Source organism: Orussus abietinus, unplaced genomic scaffold, assembly GCF_000612105.2.
Source record: "Orussus abietinus isolate OABI.00-Male unplaced genomic scaffold, Oabi_2.0 scaffold267, whole genome shotgun sequence".
NCBI lineage: Eukaryota > Metazoa > Arthropoda > Insecta > Hymenoptera > Orussidae > Orussus > Orussus abietinus.
Window position 1 is genome coordinate 45,265 of NW_019394412.1, and position 19,421 is coordinate 64,685.

General features: G+C 37.7%; 2 protein-coding genes across 5 annotated transcripts; both read left to right on the top strand.

Moving 5' to 3' along the window:
* Window positions 1–4,456: 4,456 nt before the first annotated feature.
* Window positions 4,457–6,356, top strand: LOC105702763 (glucoside xylosyltransferase 1). Of its 2 annotated transcripts, XM_012430588.1 has the most exons (3): window positions 4,457–4,539; window positions 4,653–5,153; window positions 5,229–6,356. In XM_012430588.1, the coding sequence occupies exons 2-3, from the start codon at window positions 4,707–4,709 to the stop codon at window positions 5,883–5,885; spliced, it is 1,104 nt and encodes a 367-aa protein (XP_012286011.1). In that variant the 5' UTR covers window positions 4,457–4,539; window positions 4,653–4,706; the 3' UTR covers window positions 5,886–6,356. The 2 variants fall into 2 exon arrangements, with proteins under 2 accessions (XP_012286011.1, XP_012286010.1); XM_012430587.1 differs by having other exon boundaries at window positions 4,503–5,153.
* A 1,119-nt stretch (window positions 6,357–7,475) lies between these two features.
* On the top strand, window positions 7,476–19,138 carry LOC105702767 (PDZ domain-containing protein GIPC3). 3 transcript variants are annotated; one of them, XM_012430595.1, is made up of 6 exons: window positions 7,476–7,918; window positions 11,636–11,965; window positions 15,539–15,635; window positions 16,877–17,259; window positions 17,337–17,418; window positions 18,305–19,138. In XM_012430595.1, the coding sequence occupies exons 2-6, from the start codon at window positions 11,663–11,665 to the stop codon at window positions 18,460–18,462; spliced, it is 1,023 nt and encodes a 340-aa protein (XP_012286018.1). In that variant the 5' UTR covers window positions 7,476–7,918; window positions 11,636–11,662; the 3' UTR covers window positions 18,463–19,138. The 3 variants fall into 3 exon arrangements, with proteins under 3 accessions (XP_012286018.1, XP_012286019.1, XP_023287989.1); XM_012430596.1 differs by having other exon boundaries at window positions 7,476–7,828; XM_023432221.1 differs by lacking the exon at window positions 7,476–7,918 and having other exon boundaries at window positions 8,690–11,965.
* The last annotated feature ends 283 nt before the right edge of the window (window positions 19,139–19,421 follow it).

Here is a 19,421-nt window from a genome sequence, read left to right on the forward strand (position 1 = left end):
CACCTTAACCTACCGTGAGTCGTCGACGACCACGTGGCACAAAATGTGTTAATATTCTTATTAACCATTTTCATTTTTAATCCTAAGTACCGTTTTATGCCATTTTGCACATTATAGCCGGAGCGGGCCGCTGCGTATCGTATTGCAAAAATTCAGGGCGCACATTAAAGACGCGTCGCATTAAAACATCAAATTATCGTTTCCGTCGTAAATTGACCCTGTTTACGTCCGTACGTTTTCGAAAATGGATAATTCTGACGAAGAACTTGATTTATTTAAAATTTCGTTTCGATTGAAAAATGAAAAAAAAAAAGAGAAATGAAAAAGAAAACGTAGTATACGGTGTCACAATATTTACTTGAAAAGAAAGTTACTTGGAGAATTTTAAATCTTTTTTAAAATATAAGTGGCGTTATGTTACAAGCTAATTTTCAAATCGCCTTTATACCAATACGGTCAATAATAGTTACCTGCGAGTTCAAGACTCCACGGCTCCGTGCAACAAATGTTCGCGTTCCGTCCGCTATTGCGCAGATCCGTCGACACTGACAGAACGAAACGGGTCGCAGCGGGTCCCCCCAAAAAATTCGTCTAGCAGACGATCCGTCGATGTGCCCCTCTGAGCCCCGTCAAAATATGCGATAGTCCATATCTAATGTTTAAAATCAATTCCGTGTGGAAGTTTGTAACGCAATACGATACAAATGCGTCGACGATACGATGCGTCCGCCCGGGCATAATGTGCACGAGTCTTTGTCTGCTCATTATAATGAACCATCGACCCGATGATTATTACACATTGTTATAACTGATGTGCATATTAAAAAATAATGGAATCGATGTAAGAATATACAAAACTGTGATGGATTTGTACAAATGACCACCAAGAATGGCAAGGTCTCCAGATTCAGACCGGAAGTAGCGGGAAGCGAACTAATGGTGCTCAATTCGTCGAAACCACCAATCATACCGTTACTATTGCATAAATTGTATACCAGTGATCGGATTGGAAAAATATGATATATGTTGGTTGATCGATACGGGATAAGTAAATTATGATGAGGTCATTTTACAGTACAATCGTATAGTGTGATAATATTAGTCGTCAGAACGCTGTACTGCTGACAGGCCTGCCGATCCGCAGGAAAGAGCGAATTTTAGGAAAAATTCATGAAAATGGTTACTTTTTTACCATGTCCACGATGCTAGAACCTTACACCATGTGTATCTAGACCTCGCATTGGACCTCCCACTCCCAAATTTTCAATAAGCAGAATGGCTTTAACTGTGTGAGTGAGTAGTCGGGTCACGTGGTACATTCGTTTACCCCTTTCATTGCAAATCGAAGTCTACATATATACATGGTAAAATCTGATTGAATCCGATCTTTAGGTCGTTTGCCCACATATCGGCAAAACCGACTTTTCTGTCAAAAACAATGTATCTTTCATTTATTTACGTTATCACCACCGAAAATAACCGATGCCGGCTCGTGTGCAAACTGTGTTACACGTACACAATGCACCCTAGGAAGGATTGGGTAAGTATAATACGTCAAATAGTATACCTGGTTTTTTACACGTATATTACAACGTATAATACATTTCTAGTTGTCTACGCAGGCACGAAGTATATTACCCCCAAACTAAACGCGTAAAGCGCATGCGCAATATCGTCAATAGCCAATGAGAGTCCACGTATTTACCCCTAAGAGAGATTCTTATTGGGTATTAAGGGGATTGCGCTTTACGCATCCCCAAATCCGCACACATTCGAAATCAGCCTTGGAAATTTCAAATGTATGCATATACGTGTATTTGACGTTTGTTCATAATGACTGATAACGGCTATTTGAAGTCGTAAGATTCGTAACCAATATTTGTATCGAAATGCAAAAAGGTGGAAGACCAAAAAGCAAATTATGGGATGAAACAAATGGACAAGATGGATGTTCATAACCTAGCGGATACCGTATGCCCTACGTCTGTCTTCTCCCCCATATTTGATACGTATTCTCCTGGTTTTCTACGTTTTCTCCGGTAAACTTGATTTACGTAATATCCGTCAAAAACGTCAAAAATCGTGAAATTACCCAACCCTGATCCTAGGTCAATCGGTCGGCTTCCATGGTGCATTCGAGTTTTCCCCCGTCCACTGCAATGCGAGATCTAGATATCTATGATCTAAGGCTCGAACAAGGGGGAAGGGGTTGGGTAGGTAAAATACCCTACGTAATTTGTGTAGTATTTCAAAATAAATTTCCAGGTATTTTACTTGACAAATTCCATACGTGATGTAAATTACATGAATAAGGGACTTTGTTTCTTCAGTTCCAATTCCTGATACGCTTCAAATTCAAAATTTTCCATGGAATGTCGAAGCCTAGATTGTTTTAACGGTTCGCGCCTACTTCCCATTATTCTTTTTTTTTGACTAAAATGTTTATTCATAAATGATGAATACTTTGAGTACATTGAAAAAGTGAGATTACAGTACCGCCATCTTTGTCGGGTAATTTATTAGGTATTTTACGTAAAAAACCTCGAATAACGCGTTGTTGCGTAACCCTGGATAGAACTCGGCCCGAGATCTCGAACTGTCTCGAAAGAGATCGTCAAGTGTATGAAATGAAGTTAACCGTGACGCGCTACGCTGTTCGGTATGGATACGACGACATGAAGTTTGAACGTAGTATAAAAAAATGAAACGAGATGCATCTTCATCCAAGATCTCGGACCGAGATCGCCAAGTATAGGAAGTGAAGTTAGATGTAACGAGATACACGGTATGGTATTGGATACATGATATGAAGTTTACATCTGGTACAAAAAAATGGGACGGCATTTTCATTTACTCAAGCGTCGTGGTCACAGGATCTTACACGAGAATTCCCCCTTATATCCGCGACTTTTCAAACAAAAACGTAACGGTCACTTACGAACTCTCGCCGTAGACTGCAAAATCGAGGGTGCGGGAAAAAGACCTGTCTGTGCACGTATTCACTTGTTTCAACTGGAAGTAATTCTTGTCATTTGTAGGGTATGTAATCGTTTAAAATCGTATTCAGTCGAAACGCAAAATCGTATTCAGTTGGACTCTTTTGGGCATTCACGGTTACGGCGCAACTCACCCTGAGGACCGGTAATATTTATCTGCGTCACCGAACGTCTCACTATCGCACACTGAACTACAAAGGGCAGCGCACGCATTGGTCCACACCATCTCGTCCATGGTCCACACAAAGAATTTAGAAGTTCGAAAAAGTTCCAGATCCTCTATTAGCGCTCGATGCTATAATGCCCGGTTCCACCGACCTCGGTTAAATCGTTGATTACCTAACCGTAGGTTAAAGTTAACGTATAAGTTAACCATGGGTTAAATACGTAAATGTCGCCCACATGTATTTAGAGCGCGATTAATTAATCGTATATATCATTCAAAGTTGAATTGTCGGTGAACACGTTCGCGTGATTGGCTGACACTCTGTTCTACTAGATAGCAATATAGATGCGCCCTTTTCGAGACCCAAAGTCCCTCTAGTTTCATGCACGAAGTTATTTAACAAATGCTGGCCTCAAGAAATATAGTTCTTTGGTTAAGGATTAATATAAAATATTTTCAATCATACTTGGATCATTAAGGAATTGTAAATAAATTCGAAAACGACTTCATCCGTTTCGTCCTAAGGAGATGTTAATACATCCTCAATCTAATCCATGTTTTTCTCACGTTTGTGTAGTTTCTAGGTAAAAGTTCGATTAACCGAAATTAAACGATCGAAATGAGCTGATTAATTTCACCGGTAGTTAAGGAAAATTAACCCGCCATTAAAATATGGTGGAACGTGCAAGTCATTGAATAATTTTCGTAGTTATTTATGTACATATCTAATTAATAATGTATTACAAATATTGATACTTATTTATCTATCTATTTAATTGTGTACGTGTATTTATTCATTCGAGAAATACAAAGACGATATAGAATATAAATATATAAGACAAAAGTATATGGTTTAGTTTCTACATTCGAAAATATATCCAATAAAAAATATCTCGAGGTATTTTACTCATTAAGAATTGATACTCTCATTTTTGTTTAAGTTGAGGTAACTTTTATATTTTTAATGACATAATGGAATATTTGACCTGCTAAGAAATTAAAGAACATTTCAGAATAAAATTTTATTACTTTCGTTTAATTTTGTGTGCTTCTGAATGTTCCGTTTCTCTGGGAAAAGGATTTTGTCGCTTGCAACATTTCACATTTTGCGCCGCTGCCACCGATGAGGACGGTATACCCGCAATATTTGCAACCAATCAGAAGCTCTTATTTACACTTACTCGCTATGTCTCTTGCCGCTGTATCGGTTAAAGTGGCCCTTTCCGTTTCAGCCACCCAAAAGCGGCACGTGGTGGCAGCACTACATTGTCACTTTACAACACCTTCTCTGAGCAGTTGGTTAACCTATCTAACACTTTTCTAGTCACGGTATTTTACTTTGTAATTAAATACTCTATTGCAAGTATGACACGTAAGGTTAGGAATTATTAAAAATATGTGATAAACCAACTCATTTAAGATGTTTACAATGTTAACAATACCAGAGCTATGCAGAATGATATGTTGAATCTCATTTTTTGATATTTTAGTTACACGCATAAGAGAAACCCAGCAGAGATCATGGGATTGTGCAAAGTACCGCGATGAAATATGTGTACAGATTTATTTTCTTATGCGTCGGATTCGCTGGCCTAGTATTACTCCTGAATTTTACAACAAACTTGCCAAATAAAGTTTACGATGTGCGGAGTAAGTCAGCAGATTTGTATCCGACGTCAGGAAGGATTCTCTCCAGGTTGACCAAGGACCCGGAGGTGGTAATATGTGTAGTAGCCTGTGGTGACAGATTAGAGGAATCGCTGACAATGCTTAAGTCTGCGCTGGTCTTCGCACGAAGAGAGCTGCGTTTCATTATAATTGCCGATGACAATTTAATACCAGTATTTGTAAAACAATTGTCAGAATGGAAGCAGGTGACGAATAAGACATTCAGTTTTACCGTGAAGCCTGTGATGTTCCCTGATCGAAACAATGCTGCGATGTGGAGAAAATTATTTAAGCCTTGTGCTGCACAGAGATTATTTCTGCCAGTAAGTGGCATAGAATTAGCTGGGATTACTAATCATTATCCGTTTACTTGTAAAGAAGAATGTTTTTTATTTCAGACTGTATTAAACGATACGGATTCAGTTTTGTACATGGATACCGATACTTTATTCTTAGCTCCTCCAGAAATTATCTGGGATGAATTCAAAAAGATGAACTCCAGTCAACTGGCAGCTTTGAGCCCAGAGCACGAAGATCCTCATACTGGGTGGTATAATCGATTTGCAAGGCACCCCTACTATGGCAAATTGGGTGTTAATTCAGGCGTCATGTTGATGAATCTAACCAGAATGAGGGAATTCAGGTGGACGGATTACGTCGTCCCTATTCACAAGGAATATCGCCTGAAAATCACGTGGGGAGATCAGGATATCATTAACATAATATTTCACTACCATCCTGAGAAGCTCTACATCTATCCCTGCAGATATAATTATAGACCCGATCATTGTATGTATATGTCAGTTTGTACAGAAGCGGAAAAGGATGGCGCTTTGGTTCTCCATGGATCTAGAGGCACGTTTCATTCTCAGAAACAGCCTCCATTCAAAGCAATATATCAAGCCATGAATGAATATCGATTGGATACAGATCCTTTCGAAAACTTATTAGTGCCAATGAGGAACTATTTGTCCTCGGAGGACAAATTAAACTGTGGTAAAGTATCAAAGGTGTTTATCATTCAGCCTGAGAAACACTTAAGTCGGACTATTTAGTCCCTCGATTCGTTGAAGTCAAATTTTGTAAATGAAGCACATGCGATATTTGGAGGTGCAATGACTCTAACATAAAGCTTCATTCTTGAAGGACGTTTTCTACAATATGTCGAATATTATCATCACGCTGGTATAATATTCCTGTTCAAGTTGAAAATCGCAAAGTAAATGTAAAAATACGTTAGAAAATTTGTTAACTATATCGAGTTGCACTTTGCATATCAAGGTGATCACGAGAAGAAATTCATTTGTTAACATGTAAGTATTTTTGTAACTCAACCCGATTTACTTCAATGTCAAAAACTGAAAACTGTTAGTGCTTTATGTTAACAATATATCTTTTTCTTAAATACTTACGTAGAAATTGTTCATATTTTCCATTCCACAATTTGATTCAATTTCTAGACTACTCAGGATAAATTCTACATAATTTAAATTAACAATAATATTCAATAAATATTCTGCATCATACACAAATTGTATAATGTGAAGGTATACCTTGTGCACCATCTTTGTGTGTACAATTAGCGTAAACGTTTTCGTTGATGCTACTGCGTTAGTCTCTCAATTAAAGTGATATGAAAGGGTTATTTTATATATCAGAACATTAAAATATTTATAAAATTGTTTTCCAAACTAGGTGCACCAAATCAATTAAAACTTCGTCGCGTGATTATGAAGGTCCTAAGGAAGAACGCGATGCTCGTGAAATGTCATTTGTCGAAAAAGAAATTTTGTTCTTTATCCTAAACTAAAAGCAAGATTACATTTTTTTGTAAAAAAATGAACTTTCACGTCCATCGCGATCTTGTGTAAAAGTTTCATATGATGCGGTGCACCCACTTTAGAGGAAAGTTTTAATAAATTATAGGTTTGTAGGTATATAAATTATATAAATATTTTGACGTTTTGATATATAGATTGACCCATTCATATCACCTTAATTTTGTTTTATTTAGCCTAGACTAGAACTAAGATCACAATTTTTGTGAAAAATGAACTTTCACGAGCATCGCGTTCTTCCTTGGAGCCTTCATAATCACGTGTTAAAATTTCAAATAATTCGGTGCACCCAGTTTGGAGAAAAGTTTTATATATAATTTGAAGTTTTGATATATAGATTGACCCTTTCATATGACGTTAATTTTGTTTTATTTAGCCTAGACTACAACTAAGATCACATTTTTTTGGTGAAAAATGAACTTTCACGAGCATCGCGTTCTTCCTTGGAGCCTCCATAATCACGTGTTAAAATTTCAAATAATTCGATGCACCCCGTTTGGAGAAAAGTTTTATATATAATTTGACGTTTTGATATGTAGATTGACCCTTTCATATCACCTTAAAACTCTCATTAACTTGGAATGGACCACGCGTCATATATATCCTATACCACGAAGTCAGATAGAGAATGCATATTGTATTAGATGAAATTGCCTCCAGCGAGTGCAACAAATATCCCTCTCCTACAATATTTCCGTATCTGGGAAATATCTTATAGCACGGAGCGAGCGCATGGAGGGAGAACGTATATTCAGGGGCCAAAGTAACTAGCCCGATGCACCTCTCTCACAGTTCCTTGATACACTCCTGAGAGCCACGACGGCAAACTATCGCGCTCGGCAAATCGTGGAACGAGTCGGCAGTCGAGTTCCCTTCAGGTCGGAGGCTCTTTGCGGTGGCTAGATGCGTCCTGGTCCGCTTTAAAAAAAGGGAGTTCCCCGAAAAAGCCCCCTAAATACTCCATAAAGGAAGCATTCTTCCTAGAAGGATGTGTCCCACGGTGGGGCGAAACTCGAGCGACGCGGATCCGCTTCGCGATAACTCCACGCTTCGATAAGCCGGCCGCGCGGCCCTGATAACATCCGGGAACAATAAGGAGGATAACGGGAGATAAAAAAGAACCTCGGTCACCACATTCGACGGTGTAATGAGTGCTGGAGGTACGCCGGAGCTCGATTTATGTGAGAACTCCTGATAGGTTTTAAACCGGTGGTTGACGGATGAATTTTGGATTGGAGGCGTGATAACGGGTAAGAGAATTTACTATCAGGCACGAGGTTTCGTCGCGTTGACTGCACTTTCTACACTCGAGGGTAACGAGGGTACTACACTTATCTTGAAAAGTGCAGAAGGGTAGATACACTTTCGTCGACGTCCCGGAGGCCTGCAACCTCACGAAAGTCCAAGATGACCGATTTAGTAGATCGGTACGCGATTTTGAGGTTATCCGTATCGAACGATGATGAATACGAAAATGTAATGCTTCCTCCAGCCTCCCTTCTTGGGCTATCTTCGTTTTCTTCAAATCCTACAATTCGTTCTATTACCTTGTAATTGTAGAAGATGAAAATTCCTTCACGAATTTCTGGTATCGTGGATCAATAAGGGTCAGAATATTATTGCAGTAGAATGAAATACAATTTAACTACAACAGGGAAAAATTATGGTTTAGATCATTCCAACCGCGGTTAGGTAGTAATACATAATTATTGTAAATTGTTTCAAACATTATGTACAAAACTAAAACGGTAAATCGTTCTATACATAAAGAAGATGCATTAATAATTACTTCTATTTATATTACGTTGAGATGTTAGCATTCATTTTGTATTTTCCTATTTGTTGGTCTTTTCAATTTTGAAATTTGCCGCCAAATTCGCGGGCTACCCTTCTTGCACTCGCTCGGGATCGAGGGTAGAAAGTGTAGAAAAAGTGTGCCCTCGCAAAACGAACAGCGACGTCTGCGTCACTTCCGTCAAAACGAACGCCACAGTGTACACTTTTCGTAAAAGTGTTGAAAGTGTAGGCGAAACGAACAAACCTACGGATCGAGAGATCCGAGTGGGAGGTGATACGGAAATCGGTTCCACGGGAGAGATCTCTACGGTTCGGAGACTGATCGGTGATTCGTGACAAGATCTTTCCGTGTTTTCTGCGTTGTCAGGGTGATGATGGAAAATTTGTCAGTGACAAAAGGAGCTAGATATGTCGCTTATTCTTCGTTAAGAAGACTAATAGAACGAAGTTAACGATTTTAACACTAGAACTACCGGCGGATTTTTTTTGTATAGAATGGGCCATTTTAAACCAGTCATTTTTACTGGTCTTGGTAGTTCTAGTGTTAATTCCAGTGAATGCCTGATTTCTTTCCTTTGCCCCTTACTCCGAGTGGCGATTACGGAGTAAAAGGGAAATCCTATCCCTATCAACCTTTCGGACGTATTTAATGGAGATTATTTAAGTAAAGTTGAAAATTTATATTCCGGATATATGACTCGAGAGAAATTAATACGCAATATTAAAAAAAAAAAACTGGGAGTAATGAAAAACCCTTGGAAATACAATCCTCTTGACGGAATACATAACATTTTAATACAGATAAGCTTTGTTAGAATTAAAAGGGATTAAACAACGTAGAAGTATAATCTTTAGGGAATTCAACATAGATTAAAGTGCACTGTGTGGATAGACTAGAATTGAAATTTATGGAGTATTCGTTTCTCTTGTGTAAATATCGCTTGTGGGGGAAAATCGTCACTTCTACGTTGAAATTTTGACATTTTTAATCCTATCTTATTCAAACGTCCTAGGTAGACCCTTGATGAAACCCGTAATATAGAATCGATCTATTATGTAAGAAACTTCCATCATTGAACTGAAATTATCAGTCAAAAGTTCCTGAAAAAAATATTTTATCAATGCATCGCCTCTTAGGATATTATTTATATTTAATTAATTAATCGAATTGGTCAAATGTAGAAATTCCATTGTTTGGTTTTTCTAGAATTTTCTAGAATTCAATAGAATGTGTGTATTAGATCATTTGATTGAATATATTGTGATATGCTTATTTGATAATGCAAATCGATTTCAAGTTCGACATTGGTTTCAATCAAAGAAAACAAATTCAATCACGAAATTTTTTTGTTTTTACATCATTCTCGTTATCGGGTGATCTAATAGAAAATTGATAGCGACAGGAAAAGCCTTGGTACCTTGTAATCGGTTGAGAATGGCCTGCAATACATGATTAATTTGAAAAATGGGACATTAATATCTTTAAATAAGAGAAACATCGATCATTTAAAAATGTCAAAAAACATATTTCAATGAAGAATCGTTATTCAATAAATTATTGATGTTTCATTGATTAGATCAGCCTGATTCGAGAATTCGTGGGTTGATCCATCTAGGATGACCTGGTATAAAATGTATTTATTTAATAGTTTAAGTCAGCCTGATTACGGGATTCCATTGTTGATCCATGATAAGCTCTTTCAATGCTTCCGTATTATCGGGTCGACTTAAGTAGAAAATTATTGATCACAAGAACTGACACGATATCTTGCTTGTAATACGTTGGAACTGATCTACAACTTGTAATTGCCTTGTGGAATATAAACTGAAGGTTATCAAGTAAAAAAGACCATATGGAAATAACTGCAAAATTATCTAAGCGCGGAGTCATGCGTTGGAAATTTACATTTAACAGATTATGTTCAAGCCAATTGTCTTATTTATTATAACATGAAATTATATTATGTTTAAAAATTATATTTCGGGATAAAAGTCGGAGTTAATTGATTGGAAATAAATGAGTCGTCAAAAATAGTAACATGTTTTTTAGATAAGAATTAGAGTTTAATTTTCTTCGTATGGTCATTGCATGAACCAACGGGTTTTTAACTGCAGGTATTACTACTTTTATCTTTCATTATAAAACCTATAGATTTTTACATTTAATATCAAACGCTTACTTGTACCACAACTCTTAATTGAAACAAATGATCCATATCATAATGATTGATATTCACTGTAGTCACGATTCTTCGAAACGCATTTTCTTCGAAAAATGTCCCGTCACGCGTAATTATAGTACGTTTCTGATATAGATATGACTAATATAATTCCTCAAGATCAAACATTTCACTGATAATAAAGTTCCAGCATTTTTTTAACGTACCATTAACGATTTATCACGATGAACTAGAGGATCAACTATAAATGCTCTTTCACGACCAGTGGCATTATGTCTTCTTATGCTACTTCATGATTAAAATCCATGATTTCTTGAATGAATAACCCCTCGATTTTAGTCCACTCATACACCGCTCGAAGATGAGCATCGTTAGATCAGTGAAAATCTTAGATCCTGGGTCCCAATTCTGGGACCACTTTCTGTGGAACCAACCATTGGCGTTATGTCTCCTTATCCTACTTCATGATTAAAATTCACGATTTCTTGAATGAATAACCTCTCGGTTTTGTTCCACTCGTATGACGCTCGAAGATGAACATCATTAGATCAGCGAAACTCTGAGATCCTGGGTCCCAATTCTGGGACCACTTTTTGTAGAACCAACCATTGCCGTTATGTATCCTTATGCTATTTCATGATTAAAATCCATGATGTCTTGAATAAATAACCCCTCAGTTTTGCTCCATTCGTCCGACGCTCGAAGATGAACATCGTTAGATCAACGAAACTCTGAGATCCTGGATCCCAATTCTGGGGCCATTTTCTGTGGAACCGACCAATTGCGTTATGTCTCCTCATCCTATTTCATGATTAAAATCCATGATTTCTTGAATGAAAAACGACCCTAGAAGATGTACGAAATTTCGCAAGATGGTTCGATCTCGCTCGGATCCTAGATCTCCCTCTCCCTCCTCCTGTCGATAGGTCGCTCGACGTAACGACTCGTGATAACAACTCGTGGCAATAATTGGAGCACCTGTCGTAACAGAGCACGTGAGTCACGCGCACCTGCGCGATGCCGCTCTTCAGGCCGAAATCCTCGCCGAAGAGTTCGGCGGAGAAAGCAGGCGCCGGTAACGGGCCCCACTACGAGGTCCACGACGGGGTCCCCGGGACCGGGACCGGGACCGGGACAGGAAACGGGACGAAGAGGCAGCATTCCCAGGAACGGACCGCCCTGAGTGGCCCCGCGAAGCCCCAGCTGGTCTTCCGCTGCCAACTGGCCCACGGGAGTCCCACTGGCCTCATATCCGGGTTCGCCAATGTCAGGGAACTCTACCAGGAGATTGCCGAGTGCTACGTCATGGCGCCAGAGGATGTAAGATACTCTACAATCGTTTTATTTCTCGTTAATGTCTAAATTAAAATACTGACTGAAATGGAAACTGGGTCATGTTGGTCCAGGGTCATCGTATCATAAATCTGCACATTGCATCTGCAATCGGACACTATACCGTATTCTCGCGTAGATAGCTGCAATTAGGTCGTAGTCGGAAAGAAATGAACGTGAATCTGTTTTTCGGAGAGATGAATTTATATTTTTTGTAGATATTTATGATATGATGACGTTTAATGGTTAATCGGTATGACACTCTTTAATGTCGCGCTGCTATCCATTCTTTTGTTTATTTGTGCATATGTAGCAAAATTTAAAGCACAGGGGACAGATATCAAAACATGGAGATCATATAAATCTGCACTTTGCATCTGCAATCTGATACTTTACCGTATTCTCGCGTAGGTAATTGCAATTGAGTCGTAGTCGGAAAGAAAATGAGAACGTTAATCTGCTTTCTGAAGAGATAGATTTATATTTTTTGTGCATATTTATGATATGATGACGTTTAATGGTTAATCGGTATGACACTCTTTCCTGCCGCGCTGCTGTCCATTCTTTTGTTTAATTCTGCATACGTAGCGAAATGTTTGTCACGGAATTTGAAGCACTTAGTAGGCAGATATCGAAAAACGGAGAAAGATATGCCGCTTAATTTAAGGTCGTAGATTTCAAAAATGTTATTAGATTTTTGGTCGGACCTTCACCCTGACAGACTCACCGATGTCAAAATTGTTTACGCAAGAATTAAAACTCAGCGGTTTTCGACAGTACTGTTTCTTAATTTGTAATCAGTCCTTTTATCGAACCTTTCTGGGACTAAGGATCATCAAAGGTTACAGGCTTAAATTTGAGTCAATACGGCGCAAAAAATGGAACTCGGATAATCATTGATAGCAACTGATTTCGAATTTGCAATAAGTTTAATCTACCTCTTTCTTAATCTTATCTTACTAAAGTCTAGCGTCCCACAAATTCGCCATTCCGTAGACATTAATCCCACGCAATATACGCCCTCCTACTTCGTTTATTAATCCGTTTAAAGTAGTGAAAAGAAGTACCAAACGAAAGTTATTAATCCATTGAAAGTAGTGAAAAGAAGTACCGAACGAATGCTGAAAGAAGAGTGGTCCTCTAAAAGACCCTGTAGAATCCTTGTACTATCGGTCCTTGAATTGGTTTACGAGGATGTAAGCTATTACTCGTATCATTATTCCTTATTTTTTTGTTGGTAAGGCTACAATTGTAAGTTACTAATAAATTAACTGAAAATTGGAAAGTAGTGAACGGTTTGGAGAAAAGAAGGTTACGTGAACCCCCATGTAGAATTATAGTGGACTGCTGCCGGACACAGGAAGCATTGGTCACGGACTGTGAACCCCCACCGATTCGCCGGATATGTCCCCCAGGGACCAGCGATGACACACGACGTACCCAATATGGCAAAAATTCTTATAATTACAGGCTTTAAGGTGAAGTGAAACACGTCGAGGAACTTGGTCGACGTCGACAAAAAAGATTTTTCTAAATGCCTACGTTGCAGACGTTCGTTTTTATATTGACAGATGTATCGAATTACATTGGGTATTGTACCAAATGGTATACTCCACTTGTCGTTTAACAATAATTATAAAGAAATCGAAGTAAAACTCCAGAAATCCTCTGGATTCATGCTTTCTGGGGCCCTAATTAACTGCAAAGGGACACCCTGCGCCATCTGTGATTTCTAGGTCAATTAAATTTTCACTCCGAGACATCGTATTCTCATCGTTTTAGCATAGAAGCGCATACAACACTTTTTTTGGCTTTATCCCGTTCAAACGCGAGTTTATCGACTACCAGAGTGTTCTAAATTGTCGTAAAATTGTCCTAACCCTTTCGATTCTCATATCAGAGCCTTCGATAATTGTATATTGATCGAAATATGAGAGCTCGACGTCATTTTGGTTCCGGTCTAGGCTGAGTTAAAAAATGTTTTTAAAAAATCCAAATTTTGAATGTGTCAGGACAATTCTTAGATGATCAGGAGTGATGTGTCAAAGTTTCGGACAGTTTGGTCTAATACCCTTAAAAAAAAGAGTTGTATTCGAATCGACTGATTTGAAAGGGATTTCACTTCACCTTAAGCTCGGTGTTATAGTGATTTCGAGGGTGCAATTGGAGTCAGCTGTCGATCTAAGGCTGGATAACGTCTCCCCTCACTTACAGGCCATAGTTACTTCAGCACTTGAAATTAACAAAATTGGCAGAAAACCTTCCCACAATGTGTTTTTTACTGAACTAGAAAATGATTACCTAATGAAAATTCAATTGTGACATTACTTAGATACGACTTCTTGATCGAGATCGTCGAGAAAGTCCCGGATGGGTTTGCTTCGGGATTCCTTGGCACCGATCCGGGACTTTCAAGGCCATTCTTGTCTTGGGAAAGGTCAGGAACCTTTGAGACATCCACGGAAAAGGAAGCTCGTTCCTTCCAGTTCTGCTTTTCCAACCGCGACGTCGAGGCCCTGGAAATGATGCTAAAAAATGCAGGAACGCGTTTCAGCGATTCCTTTTACCCGTGGGAAATACTTTCATGTAAATAGCGCGAGCTATGAATTTCTTATTTGCATTTGTACGTAGCCCTTTCGTAGTCTTTCCCTTCCGAGATATCAAGACTCGTAAAAGCCTTCGTCTGTGAAATGAATATCGTTGAAATAGTTTCCACAAAGTCCCTCTTTTACTCCTTATATTTTTCCTTCTATATTTCTGTATACTGCTTGTCAGTTAATACCGAGCTGTCAAAAGTATCATTATCATAGGAAATAAATCGTTGTTCTCTGACTTCAGTAATATTTATTGAAAAAAAATCTCCAACAACTCTAATTCTCACATTATGATTTTTCAATACGAGAGCAATTGCGTGTGTTTTATTGCTAGAAATTATATATATACAACTGAATATTTTTAATTTTTGGAGATTTCTTTAACCTTTTTCTGATCGGCACAGAGAGGAAGGACTGATTATTAATGACAACTCATTCTTCGCTACGTTAAACATCACTAGGTTATTTTTTCTGGGCTATTTGTATAAGACGTTATTATTTAAACATCATACAAATATTAAAACGACTAATCCAAATTACATTCTTGTATTCATTTTCTTTTTAAATTTGAATTATGCTTGCCACCAAGTTAAGAAATGTCAAACTAAACAAAAACAATTGAAACTGCCCGTATTTTCGTTGATAAGAAAAGAGATAGATTTAAGATCCATTACGGAACAAGTGTTAAGCTTGAAATTGGAAGTTTTGTACAAAAGAAAGTATTATTCATGAAGTTAACGCTAATATCCCGTTTAATAAAGAAATTACTGCTTTAAATTCTACTTGAAACGCGAATTTTACGAATGCAAAGATGTATGCTGTTTATTACAGACATTTTGGTAGACTTTATAATATGTAAAATTCATCGCTTGTTATCGCAAAGATGTGACAATAATTCTTGAAATTATTTACGGAAACTATTTACATGTTGGGGGCGCATGAGTAACAATGAAATCACATGTTTTAGATCCTCTTCTGCACGCTGAACACGCACAAAGTCGACATGGCCGAGTTACTGGGTGGTCAAATAGGCTTGGACGATTTAATCTTCGCGCACGTGAAAGGTGAGAATATGTTAGTAACGATGAAATTATATGCAATACACGGATTACATGGACACGTGTCTTCAGATCCATCCCCGTTCAATCTCTTGAAAGTTTGAAGAAAACTTGAGTTTTGTAAAAGAAAAAGAAAGAAAGGGAAGAAGTAATTAAGGTGAAGTGAAATTCCCTTCATATCAGTCGATTCGAATACAACACTTTTTTTAAGGGGTATTGGACCAACCTGTCCGAAACTTTGACACATGACTCGTGGTCATCTAAGAATTGTCCTGACACATTCAAAATTTGGATTTTTTAACAAGTTTTTTAACTCAGCCCAGACCAGAACCAAAATGCCGTCGAGCTCTCATATTTCGATCAATATACAATTATCGAGGGCTCTGATATGAGAATCGAAAGGGTCAGAACAATTTTATGACAATTTAGAACACTATGGTAATCGATAAACTCGCATTTGAACGGGATAAAGGCAAAAAAAGTGTTGTATGTGCTTCTATGCTAAAACGATGGAAAAACGAGGTCTAGGAGTGAAAATTTAATTGACCCGGAAATCACAGATGGCGCAGGGGGTCCCTCTGCAGCCAATTAGGGCCTCAGAAAGCGTGAATCCAGAGGATTTCTGGAGTTTTACTTCGATTTCTTTATAATTATTGTACGAAAATGTCAGATGGGGTATGCCATTTAGTGCAATACCAATATAATTCGACCCAGCCGTCAATATAAAAACAAATGTAGGTATTTTTAGAAAAATCTTCTTTATCGCAGTCGATCTAGTTCCTCGACATGTTTCACTTCACCTTAATGAGCAAATTCGTAAGAGTGGTCATTGCACTGTACTCGGTAGATGAATTAATGAGGCATGTATTATGACTGACTTACAATAGCATGGTTATTCTACTTAATGAAATGAGATATATTAATAGTACAACAACGATCAATGTCGACCGCAAATTCGCAGCATTAGTGACCGAAAAAATGTGCAATAATGTGATAAAAAAAAAAAGGTTTAATGTTCCTAATAAATTTTAATTCTTCCGAATTTGTACAAATACTTTATCCTCTTTAAAAACAATCACCGAAGGATAATTCATTTTGTCCGAAAATGAAGAAAAATGTCCTATTAAATTTTTCATTTATTAATAAAGATTAAGAAAATCTGTAGAAAAGAGTGCTCCAAATAATTTAGAGGGATTTCGGACACCTAGTTGAGAAGGTCAGTCTATTAATTATTCGCCCATTTACAGGAAGACCGAAAGAGGTGGAACTGGTCAAAACGGATGACGCACTTGGACTTACAATCACCGACAATGGTGCTGGTTATTCGTTCATCAAACGAATCAAGGAAGGCTCGGTGATCGATAAGGTTAAAGTAATCGAAGTAGGAGACCACATCGAGAAAATTAATTCCGAGTATCTGGTCGGAAGGAGGCACTTCGAAGTAGCGAGGATGCTAAAGCAGATTCCCAAGGGCTGTAAATTTACTCTGAGACTAGTCGAGCCCTTGAAAAATGGATTTGCCAGTATCGGACCTAGAAGTGACATTAGGAAAGGGAAGAAGCAGGCTTACGGGTCTGGAAAAGAGACACTGAGGTTTAAGGCTGACGGTAGCGCTCAAATTGAAAAAGTGGTAATTATGCCCTCCTTACCGAGTACCACAGAAATATTTTCTAAAGGCCCTTTATTTAATGATCCATGAATTTTCAGATCGATGATGCAGCTAGTGTGGGAATAGACAAGATTAACGCCATTCTGGAGAACTTCATGGGCATAAATGACAATGAATTAGGTAGATGCTTATAATCTGTATTTGACGTTTTCTTACATTTCCGTTTATTATTTCAACGAAGTGCACATTTACCGTGTAACTAAAACTATTTCCTTTGAGAAATTTCTTAGTGCATAATTTACGTTCGTTTGCGATCGATTATTGTGCAACTGTTTCAATCCCACTTTCAGACAATAGTGAATCATTCTTAGAAATGAAGAACCCCTGCAACTGCTGCTTTGTTATGACAGCATTATTTTGCAACAATTTGTTTCTATTAACTTGCACACAGCTGACCAATCGAAGACAGCGAATTGTATTGCAACGTTTCGTTAATCGGACCTCATAATTGCTAATACTTGTTACACATTTTTTAACGTTCCAACAATTGCACCGAAGGAATCGCAAATTTCCTAGAAGTCTTTCAAACACTCACGAATTACAGCGTGTATTTTTACTTAGTTTTAAAGTCATTCAAATGTTTCAGCACTTTACAATTTGGAAGAACTTTAGAAATGTTATTTAAATGATTTCAACACAATGACGGATGACAGCATTATTTTGCAACAATCTGTTTCTATTAACCGCACACAGCTGACCAATCGGAGATAGCGAATTGTATTGCAACGTTTCGTTAATCGGACCTCATTCAAAGCTTGTTATAGAAACAATTAATTGCTAATACTTGTTACACATATCTTAACGCTCCAACAATTACACCGAAGGAATTTCGCAAAGTTCCTAGAAGTCTTTCAAATACTCACGAATTACAGCGTGTATTTTTACTTAATTTTAAAATCATTCAAATGCTTTGGCACTTAACAATTTGGAAGTATTTTAGAAATTTTATTTAAACGATTTCAACACAATTACGGATGCGTTAATGTGTTCATTGATCTGTTCAAAGCCACTCAAATTTGGGAGTTAGCGGAAGGAAAGAGCAACAGTATGGATTTCGCAGAAGCAATCGATAATTCGGATTTGGAGGCGTTTGGATTCACTGACGATTTTGTCATCGAACTTTGGGGTGCTGTCACGGACGCCAGAGCTGGTCGCCTTCAATGAAATCTATTAACGATCTGTAATAATCGATTGTATAGGTCTCGTGTTGAAGGACTTTGAAATCGACATTTTGCCGAATTCTCCGTTGAGATTAATTTTTAAGTACGGACACAAAATGTTATTTCTTGACCAATCCCGATCAAACGAAACCACCTGGTAAAATGTCTATTTCGAGCTTCAATAGAATAAAACGAAACAATTGACATTCAGAAGTGCCTAAATATAGATTTAAAAAAATACATAATTAAAGCTGCGTCGTTCAATATAGAACAAACTTTGCATTATGTCATTATAATTATTCTAGGGCAATAGAGAAAGAATGCAATAAGCTGACACTCATTAACCTTGAAAATGCTTCGTGTAATTACACATAGATCGTATGCACGATACGTCATTCGGCTTAAGTGAACTGCAAGTTGTACAAATGTCACCGAATGGATTGCAATGAATAGGTCATTCGGTCATACCAGAATTTTAAGATATACATTATTTTTAAACGTCATACGGTCAGCACGGCGTAACCAGTATTTAATGTAAAATGTACTAGTAGCGGTTATGTATGTACAAGATTATACTATAGTAATATATATACATACAACATGATTACGATAATTCCAGTAGGATCAAAGGGGACGTGTAAAAAATATTTAAGAAATAAAAAGCCAAGTTTTCTACCAAAGATTTGACTTCTAATTACAACATTTTAGTATTTATTAAGTTTTGACTAAAAAAAAATGAAGATTGCACGTGTCGTATGAATGGTACAGTGTACTGTATAAAACATTTCGTACTTAGTTCTAGTTCAGACGGTAACTACATTCATATAGATTAAAAAAAAATTTTGTTCTTCCGTTTCGGACGACTACAATCGCCGCAACCCGTCCGTCTGATTGGACGAGCGTATCTCGCAACGACCTGCATAGCAGCGCATAACTTGCATAGATTTCAATAAAGAAATTCAT